This window comes from Glycine soja, chromosome 14 (genome assembly GCF_004193775.1).
Source record: "Glycine soja cultivar W05 chromosome 14, ASM419377v2, whole genome shotgun sequence".
Classification (NCBI taxonomy): Eukaryota; Viridiplantae; Streptophyta; class Magnoliopsida; order Fabales; family Fabaceae; genus Glycine; species Glycine soja.
Window position 1 is genome coordinate 48,543,903 of NC_041015.1, and position 11,446 is coordinate 48,555,348.

General features: G+C 32.7%; 1 protein-coding gene across 1 annotated transcript; it reads left to right on the top strand.

The window, feature by feature from the left end:
• Positions 1 to 297: 297 nt before the first annotated feature.
• LOC114383385 (mitogen-activated protein kinase kinase kinase 18-like) lies at positions 298 to 1,947 on the top strand. The gene has a single exon (XM_028343050.1). The coding sequence runs from the start codon at positions 387 to 389 to the stop codon at positions 1,848 to 1,850; it is 1,464 nt and encodes a 487-aa protein (XP_028198851.1). The 5' UTR covers positions 298 to 386; the 3' UTR covers positions 1,851 to 1,947.
• Positions 1,948 to 11,446: the final 9,499 nt, after the last annotated feature.

The window sequence follows — 11,446 nt, forward strand, 5'->3', positions numbered from 1 at the left end:
ATATGGATAAGGATAAAAAAAAGAAAAGAAAAGACCAAAGCATAAGAAAAAAAAAAACAGTATCCAGTACTTCATTCCCACAATCCTCCATTTACGTCAAAAACATTACCGCCCTTTCAGATGTCCATCTCAACGTCACCACCGCTTTTTTTTCTTAATTATCCACTTTCATAAATTTGCCACGCTGTACAACAAAAATCCGTTTTTTTTTTTTTTGTTTAAGAAAAAAAACACCGAATGTTAGACACAAACACGCACTACTACTACTCACTACGTTGTTTATATATACCCCTCCAAGAAACGGAGCTACACACAAATGTTAATCACTACACTTTCGAGTTCGAACTAAAGAAAACACAGTAAAGAAAGAAGAAGAAAAAAAAAAGATGGTTTCGTCAGTTTCGTGGGTGAGAGGCAAGTGCGTCGGTAAGGGCGCGTTTGGGGTTGTCAACGTGGCGGTTTCGAAAAGAGATAATCGCGTTTTCGCGGTGAAGTCCGTGGATTGCGGAAGGGGGCTTTCTGGTCAGGTGGAGGCGTTGGAGAACGAGATTGGGATTCTGAAACGAGTTACCTCGCCGCACGTGGTGGCTTATATCGGCGACGATGTCACGTGCGAGGGAACGGCGTCGTTCAGGAACCTTCATTTGGAGTACATGCCAGGTGGCACCGTCGCTGATTTGGACCGCGCTGACGTGGACGAGCGGTTAGTGAGGCGCTACGCGTGGTGCCTCGCAACCGCGCTGCGTGACGTCCACGCGCAAGGCTTCGTCCACTGCGACGTGAAAGGGAGGAACGTGCTTCTCTCCGGCGACGGCGAAATGGCGAAGCTCGCCGACTTCGGCGCGGCGGTGGAAATTGAATCCTCTCCGGCGATGTTGCTGTTGCCGCGGGGGAGTCCGATGTGGATGGCGCCCGAGGTGGTGCGCCGGGAGCGGCAGGGGCCGGAGTCCGACGTGTGGTCGCTCGGATGCACGGTGATCGAGATTGCCATCGGGAAACCGGCGTGGGAGGACCGCGGCGTCGACACGCTGAGTCGAATCGGTTACTCGGACGAGTTGCCGGAATTTCCAATCCAGTTGTCGGAGCTAGGGAAGGATTTTCTCGAGAAGTGTCTTAGAAGAGAACCGAGTGAACGGTGGAGTTGCGATCAGTTGCTTCAGCATCCATATTTGCTTCCCTACTACGCCCTTGTTGAATCGTCGCCTCGGTGCGTTCTCGACCGGGTTGACTCGGAGTTGAACTCCGAGTCAGATTATAACGACCGTGATCATCAAGAAGAGGTGTTTTCAATATTTACTAACATCGAAGAAAATTCAGTTATTAAAAATAGAATAAGTAAATTAGCGACAGAGTCGAGGGTAAATTGGGAAACACATGGTTGGGTAGTGGTGAGGGAAGTTGAGTCCAACGGAGAACCAACGACAACGGGAACAGAGGAAGAAGGAGCGTGTACGTGTGAGCGTGATGGTGTTGGTTCCAACAAAGAAGGGGTAAATTGGGAATTTCACAATGTGGCAGAGACTGGTATGGTATATTCGGATTCTGTAGGGGCAAATCGGGGAATAAGAAAGTTTGGTGGGAGTAACACCGCTGGAGGGGGTGTTGGTTGTTGCTGTCGGTATGGGTGTGGATGGGAAAAGTTGGGTAGGAATAGAGGAATAATCAGCATTTACAGCTTGTATTGTAAAAATTTCATGTCGTATAATTTAATATTCTTAATGTATATCAATATATTATGCTTTTCGATTATTTATGTTGTTTACCTTTTACTGCACGTGACTGAAAAGATTAGGGATGTGAAAAAATTAATTGGAAAGGAAAGGTGTTTGCAATTGAGAGCCAGAAGGTAGAGTGAACAATATTCCAGCTTTGAGATGGGTTGGAACCTTAGGGATGGGACAATTAATTGGGTGGATTGTACAATAAATTGATGATTGGGTGGTGTGATCTGTGAAGTGAGAAATGATGCACAGTTGGACACATGATGATGCCTTGCTTTAGTTTTGTGTCAATGATACGGTAATGGGAGGGATGGAAATTTAAGATAAGAAGATGAAAATAAGATTGAGCAAAGCGAATTACAATGAGGTAATTAGATTATTATAGAATGATCCTAGAGACTATTGATTAAGAATGGTAAAGTGGGTTAAACTTGCCTAGTTAATTTCTCTAACTTGCTACAGCATTAGGCATTAGATAGGTTAAGTGATTCGACTTATTAATTTGTCTGTTCTATCGGGCCTAAATTGCTAACATTTAAACATACATTAACTATTTTTAAATGATAAATTCTTAAAAAATTAGTTTAAAAACTAAAAAAATTTGTAAAAAAATTAAATGACTAAATACACAATTTATACTATTATCTTTATATATTTTACAAATTACATGTATTCTCACATCATGGAGATAATTTTACTTGATTAGAGTAAAAGTATTATTATAATAATTTTTTCATTGAGTATTTAACCTAATTATATATTTAGGACTTGAATTTAAGGTCATTTAATTAATTAAAATAATCTCATGTTAGTTAATTCACTCACTTGGTAGTCTATTATTTATTGTTAATTAATCACTACAAAATCAAATGTGATCAATGTCCCTCTTTAATTTAAAAATTTAAAAATGTGTTGAATTTTTAGAGAAGAAAGACTAAATTCCATATATTTATAATGTTTAAAGACTAATTCATTAATATAAAAAATAGGATTTAGAAACACATTATTTTATCATATTTAATATTTTAATTTTAACAATCCATAGTTATGAAAATACTATTTAATAAGAATAAATAAATATAGTTAATTATTATTAATAAAAGAAAATTTAATCTTATCACTAAAAATTATGTTGGTTAAAAGATAGGATCATATAAAGGCGTGAAAGAGAGAGGGACAAATAAGGGGGAGAGCCAAAGGGGTAGAAAGAGAGAGGAATGAGGGGGAGATAAAGGAGAAATACTATTTATATTGAAGTTGACGATAAAGGATCGGAGCTTGATACTTCAAAGTATGTTACTTGGGGATGAATTAAATTGTTCATGTATATGATGTTCAGAGTATATATGTATATATGCATGTGCTCATGCTTGCATATGCGTATGTATTTGTTGATGAATTGATAAGTGCACAGTAATAAAGTTAAAATGAAAGATTAAGTATCGTATCCATATGAACTTTATTTGTATTTAAGTAAATGAATATTTAATTAAGAATTTTTTTTGGAAAAGATAGTAAAAAATAATAAATTAAATTGCTGAATTAATTAAATCACATAAGAAAAAGAATTAAACATGAATTAATTAAAAGACGAAAAGATTAGAGAAATCAACAATATTGTAGAAGTAAATTCAGAAGATGAAAATATTGGAAATTTAGTCTATCAGAGTCGCTCTTTGATGTAATGTTAATGATTTTTCTCTATTTATAATTATTCCAATTTACACATGTATCTACTAGTATACTCTAACTTTGGTCTCCTGCATGAAAGAGCCTAATTTATCTATTTTCTCGCTCAAATCCCTTTGCATAGTTAAAATAGTAAATTACATTAAGAATAAAGATGTATAACAAGCTAAACAAATATCAATCTATCTATAGTGATGATTTTATTTAGATATCATTTCCCAGTTCTATTAGAAAATAATGTTTCCCAACGCTACCCCTAAAACTTACCATGCAAATGGGTGATCAAGCCACAAGTGATAATATTAAGCATAGGAAAAGATAATGCAAATGTATTATTCATAAATAGATAGGTAAAAAAATTACATCAAGAGTAGTTGGCTGACAAATTTCCAACAAAGGAGGTTTAGTCTCTCATTGCTATGAAGACTTTACATTTGTAAGATGGGAATATTTAGTAAATACGAGGAAAAGATAAGAAAAGGAATAGAGAGAATGAATGACTCCGAATGTTTGCTTCTTCTTCTTCTAACATTTGTCTTCTATAAGGATTTGTATTCTCTTGGAATTTCTAAATGTTTTTTCCTTTTTCTCTATTCTTCTTTTATAAGTGCAAATTAACGGACTTCTTGCACTAAGTCTGTCTTTATTTTCCTTAATTATTATGTTTTTCTTAATTATTCTTCTTTCCTTAATTAACTATGCTTTCCTCAATTAGTCTTTTTTTCTTTATTAGTTCTTTTTTTTTCAATTATCTCTGTTTTCCTTAATTAACTTGATTTTACTTATTAGGCATAATAAATTCATCACTTTTAATATTCTTTGTACAAAAATTTAAATGATGTTAATTTAATAATTATTTGTTCAAAAAGGAAAAATTAGGATAGAAAAATTATAAATTCTTATATAATTTAATCTTAAAATATACTCATAATTAACGGTTATCAATATAGGTAGTGTCTACACACACATCTAAGTCATTAAAAAGATACAATTGTCACTGTTCAGGCATGCATGGTGGTGGAGTAGAAGTAGTGAAAGGAGACCATGTCCAAGTTTATGAAGAAGAGCTACAACCTATAGGTGACATTGTTTTAGGTGTTAGTGAAAAAAAATTATGAAGAATCGTAGACATCATAGTTATCACATAAGGATTTAAATTTAATGTGTTTATAAAATAGAAAGAGATTTGTGTAATGCTTATTATTGTGTTGTGAGTTAAAATCAGTAATAAGATTATTTATGTCAATTTGGTAAAAAAAAATAAAAGTTTCGGATTGAAATATAACATATATATAAAAAAAAATACATAACAGAAAGTATACTAGATTAATATTTTTTGGGGTTAAACAAAATTTTGATCTCTTATTTTTTAAAATTTATAATTTTAGTCTCTTTATTTTAAAAAGAAACATTTAGGTCTCCAACTATGTTAAATTTATAATTGTTATCCTTCCATCAAATTCGAAAAACATATTTTGATAAGAAATTAATTTGGTGTGATTCAAAATATTATACAAGATTATTTTTTTTATTTATGTTGTAAGCAACCTTAATCTCTTAACCATTAACACCCTTAATCTCTTAACCATTAACACTTTCAGTTTGATAGAAATGTCAAAATTGCAAACTTTACAAAAATGAGAAACTAAATGTAAAATAAGAAAACTAAAATTGTAAATGTTGAAAAATAGAAAGACTAAATGTCTCTATTTTAAAATAAGAGAATCAAAATTGTAAATTTTTAAAAATAAGATAACCAAATTACATTTAAGCCTATTTTTCATTACAATCACACTTTTTTTTCTATTTGGGTTGATATTTTCTAACAAGGTAACTAGTTTTCTGTAAATTAATAATGAAATCTAATATCTATAATTATTTGTGATATCTACTTTTTGTTTTCATATTTTTTTTAGCTTTTTTATCCCTGAACTAACATTATAAACTACATCACTATTATATTTTAACTGAAAAATGAAAAAAAAAACACTATTGTGTTTTTAACTGCAAAGAAAAAAAAATCCCATCTCCCCACTGACTACATATAAATTCGAATTCCAAAATAACTATAAACTCTTACAATGACCACATCTTCTTCTTCTTTTAGTTTATTTTTATTTTAAAAAAATAGAATCACAAAATACCTCTTTTTCCCTAGTCATTATAGTGGGAATTGATGAGAAGACAAAGCAAATATATATATATATATAAATAGAAAATTGAATTAAAGTAGAAATAGAAAAGTGATGAGACCAAACTTAAACCTAACATGCTAGTTTTCCCATTACCGACGTGTTATAAAATTTACCATAAAAGAGGCAGAAATTATGAGCCACTCAAAATTAATGACAATGAAAGAGTCCACTTTTTTGTGGTATGTTTTTTGAGTGCGAGGGACAAATAGGGAGTATTCTGTTTTAATTGCGGCTCATATCACACGAAGCAAACATAAAGTGTGATAAGGGTTAGGAGGATTATCAGCACATGGAACTTGCAATGTGGTGTGTTTTTTTCTTTGTTGAATTTACCACAAATTCAAATTGGGCAACCCACATGTTAGGCAGGACAAGGTCACAAGAAGCATGCCTCATGGTCATGCCTACGCCGCAATAACGCTTTTTTACATTGGGCCAACAATTGCATATGGCAAATGGATAGGGAAATCCAATTAGTGAGTTTAATGTTGAGACAAAAAGAAAATAAAATAAAAGGAGTTGAGAAGGTTGATAATAAAATGAAATGCAAGATGAAATTGGATTTGATGTGTTTGGACCTTAGTACCTACAACTTCCGTGATATTTTTGCCATGAATTAAGGTCGGTGTTACTTAATAACCCATCACTTCAGGTGCCAAACTTATCTACATGTAGCAGAAAGATGTATAAAGACATCATCAAAGGATCAATTAATGCTAGAGCAAAGTGAACATGAATGTTGCCATTGTCTTTATAAAACAAATGACCGTTTAGATTGAATAATTTGTAAAAATTAAAAAAGCAACACAGTTTGATTTTGCCTGAAAAAACTATTTTTTTTTTTTTTTTATGAAATAGTCTGTAAGATATGGATGCATCAAGAGTGGACTGGTCGTAAGCTTAAGAACAAATGTACTGTTATATTTGGCATTTGTTAAGATATGTATATCAAAGTTTAAATTAAAAGTTGTTTACTAACCTGCAAATAGTGGAGTGGGTTTAAAAAATATGGGCCTCTTCGGTTTTTTAAAAAAGTATTTTTTTTTTATTTTAAAAAAAGCATATTTTCTCTTCTAAAAAAATAGTATAAAAAACAATAGAAAAACATATTTTGATGTTTTCATTATTTATTTTCAAATCTTTGAAAACATGTAAAACTAAAATTGTTTTTTAATTATTAATAAAAATAAAAATTATAAAATACCATCTCAAACTAAAGATCAAATTTGAATATGGATGCGAGATTATCCTATTTCAAACCAATAATTTAAATAATTGCTAGAGGAGAAAAAAATTCCAAAGGCTATGTTTGGCGTCAAAGAGATGACAAGAAATAGAGGAGGAGCGTGAAAATAGGAGAGTATGAAGTGAGCTTGTTTGATATATTTAAATTTGAGTGGAAAGACATGCACGATTACATTATCTATAATCGATTTTGGATGATAGCATAAATAATTTTGTACAATATGTGCTATCAGTTTACATCTACCTATATCTTACGAAGTTTGATGAACTCACAATTACATTATCAGTCTCTTATTTTACTATAATCTTCAATGTTTCCTAAAACACACACGATGACCTTATTAATTCTCTCATTATTTGAGATTGTCCCATCTTACACCCAGTGTTCCTCAAATCACATACACGTATCAATTGTTGTATCAACTGACACCCACCTACATCTTGCACCATTAGATGAATGCACAATCTATGTCTCTCTTGTTTCGATACAATTTTCACTGCTTTCTAAAAATACATGCCCATCAATTTCATTAGTTTCCTCTTATTTAAGCAAACACTTAATAAAAATCCCATTCATTTTTTACTTATTTCCATTAACTTTTTACGTTCTTTCCTATTTCTCACATATTTTTTGTCCTCCTACCAAACGGAGCGAGTATGGAAGAACTTCTCGCAGTGCAAAACGGTTTGCAAAGTTGTTGATATTTGAGTATATTCTCCTCTTACTCAATGGCGATGAGGTTGAAATAATCACCTAAACCTATGCAAGCAATGACAAAAAAAAAAAAAAAACTTATGTTGGGTTAAAACACACCTGCTCAATGTAAAGGCACCGAAACAAGCTATATTTTTCAACGCTGTTCGATTTTTTTATTTTTATTTTTATATTTTATGGGGGTTAGTGTCAGTTAATCATTTAACTGCGTTGTGGCTTAGGTTGCCAATTCAACTGAGCTGAGAGTCTCCGAAAGTGGTTCGATTCGGCCCACTTGAGGATTAAAGATGAAGCTGAATATTGATCCAAGAAAAAGGTGAGGGGTTTGAAAGACTTATAAGAGCACTCTAACACTCTTCATTAGTATTCGAACCCACAAAATAACAATATATTGATAAATGATAGAACAAATTATATTCATCTTTTCTTTTTCGTTTTTAAGAGTTATTATACTTGTATTTATTATTAAAATATATTTCTTTTGCTTTTCATGAAATATCACTGTTACTAATGATGTTAGATTTTAATTGAAATGTCTTAAATATCCTTTTAATTAATTCTCATTAGAGATGACAATGGATAACATCTTGATAGGATTTTACCGTATTTATTCTTATACATGTATTTAAAAAATTCTCCATACCTAGACTCATACCATGTGAGTAATAACTTTAATTCTTATCTCCGTACCTATTATATATATATATATATATATATATATATATATATATACACATTCGCGAGTCACACTTTACTTTTGTATAAAGTTAATAAATCAATAAAAAAATAATTAAAACAATTACTACAAGTAAATTAAAAATGTATTCATAAATTTAGAAAATATAATTTTAAAATATTCATACGTAATATTAAAAACAAGCAAGCATAACATTGATTTATTTAAACTCAAGTTATAAATAAATAACATTACAAATATAATCATTTAACTTGGACATAGTGATTCTTAAAGTTTATAATGTTCTAATCGCTTAACAAAAACTCTAATTAAACTTAGACATTAGAACAACTTTAGTAGTAGATCACAAATTGAGATCTTAGACAATTTTTGGTGGACCCCACAACGCCACATAGGATTGAAGATCTTTCTTATTTTTTTCCTTTAGTGTTAAATCTCATTCTTGGATCTTATATAACTTTTTATAAGTCCCACATGGACCCCACTTTTTGTACGTGACCATCACTTTGTTTTTCAATTTTGTCTCTTGCCTCTTCTTCTTCCTTTCTTCTGCCCGTCCCCCTTCTTCCTTCCGCGACCCCCTACCCCTTCTTCTTCCTTTTCCTTTCGCGGTCTCCCCTCCCCCATCTTCCTTTTTCCTTCCGCCCCTCCCCCCCCCCCACCCCACCCGTGGCCTCCCTCCCCCTTTGTGGCCTCCACGTAAGTTCATTTTTTTTGTTCTTCCTTTTCTGTTGGTTTTTTTTCCTTCACTGACCTTCTTTTTGCGGGTTGCAGTTGGTTAGTTTTTGTTTTAAAGTATTTTTTTTTGTTTTTTAAAGCTTGTGCAGAGATCTTCAAGATTCTTATACAAGAACTCATTTTGCACCCTAAAGATCTCTGCTACACCTTTATTGCAAGATCTATACAAGACCAGATCTTGAACTCAAGATCCTTACTCAAGATCTGACACTAAAGTTGTTCTTATGTGATGACAATACTTTCTAAGATTTATATATTATAAATTATAAAAAAGCACAAATTGATAGAATATTTGACCCCATCATTAGAATCAATAATTAAAACTACCAATAGAAGATTATTATAAAAATCACAAATGAGAGGATTAGATTTAGGGTTTTACTCCACTACTTTATAGCTCTATTATAGATACAATATTAGTCCCAAAATAAAAATACATAATTATTTTTCACATATATAATACATATTATTTATTAATGTAACAAATTATAATTATAAATATATATATATAACATGCAAGGTGAGACAGATATTATAATACTAGTACTCGCATTGATACTCACATTTATATTTGTGTAAATTTATAGTTAAATATCATCTCGTGCCCAATCTCAATATGTATGTGAATAATTTTCCTTTTTGCTTGTAGATATTCTTACATACACCCATAGGACTCCGTGTAGATTGTCATCCCTAAGCCTGACGATTGCCTCTTCATCCGCCGCTTCTTCATCCTCTACCCTCATCGTCACACCCCTCCATAACGACCACTAAACTTTGCGTCGCACTCTGTCCATAACCATAACCACCACCACCTCTGTGCCTCTGCTTCATTGTCAAATATGCACCCCATTTCTAGATCTAAACTCGTCATCACTAGATCGAACCTCCTTGTTGCCTGATCTAGACTATGAATTGCATAGGATCTCACCTCTCTCTCTTTCTCTCTTTGACGCCCAATTTTCCTTTCTCTCGCGCCATCACACAACACATCCATGGTGATGGGAGCGCGTGCGAGCCACAACGACCTTTTCAAGTTAGGAAGAGGGAAAGACGGATATCTATTCATTTTTTAGATCTAGGTTGTCTCACAGTGTGTTTGTGTTTGAATATTCTTTAATGGTGAAGGACTGAGGTGAGGTGAGTGATTATCAAGTTTTTTTATGCAACTTAAGAAGTCATTTTATTTCCTGGGACTAAACAACTACACAATCGTTTATTTTGGCCATGCACCTCACCCACGTGTTCCCAGACCAATCCTACATTCCTACTAATTGATCTTCTTGTTTATAAGTAATTAAATTTGCATATGAAAAGATTCAAAAATTGTATTGAAAGTCATGTTTTAGTCTCAAATGGAGGTTGATGGGGCTTATTTGAATTAATGGTGCTGCTAGAAATAAAAAAAAATCTTATTGTCTATCAAGTTGCAAGTAATTTATCAAGTTTTTTTGGGTTTAGGGTTAAGTGAGGAGAGCTTTTGAATGTCATTGTTTATGGTGTTCTTGGCCTTCATATACAGAGTGTTCTTGGCCAAATTCAAAGTTGATTTTCCCACAAACAACGTTTGAACCAAAGCTTTGAAGGACCTTGGTAGTGAAACCAACAACAACAACGCATGCTCCTCATCAAAGAGTTTATCATCTGCATTAAAAAATTGACTTACTAGTTGATTGAACTTGTTGATGTGGTCATGGAGATCTCCTCCCATCTCCTTTTTGAGTTGATACAACTCCATATTCAAACAGAGGCGATTGGTTAGTGACTTTGACGCATAGATATTCTCAAGTTTCTCCTATAAGGCCTTTGGTGTTGTCTCCTTCAATGCGTTGTGTTTTTATCTTAGGAGCAAGGGCTAACTGAATCGTGCTCACAACCCTCCTTTGGATCTTAGTCCACTCGATTTCATTTATAGAAGTTGGTCTTTCATCTTCTAACGCCTAATCAAGACCTTGTTGCACCAAAAGGTCTTGAATAGTACTCTGTCAAATCATAAAATTTATTTTTCCATCAAACAACGTTATCTCGAACCTTTGTGTGCTCCTGGCCATAGCTCTGATATTATTGTTGGGTAATCAACTCTCACACAAACAAAAAATTACCCACACCCATTAAGAATTGTGAGAACACAATAAAAATTACATTGTAGGAAAAATAATAACAAATACAAGAATTTAACGTGGTTTGACACATTTTACTTACGTCCGTGGAACCGTCTAAAAAAGTATTTCCCTATCACAAAAATGATTACAAGATTATAACTCATCCTAAAAATAGTGTATCATTCTACAAACTTGAGTACCTCACTCAATGGTTACAAGAAATGATAATACTTTCACACAAAGACACTTTTCTCTCAACAAAGTGACTTTGTTTCACAATCTTTCTTCTCACACACTCTTTCTTCATGTGTGTTATTTCTTCACTAATTATGTTCTCTATTTAT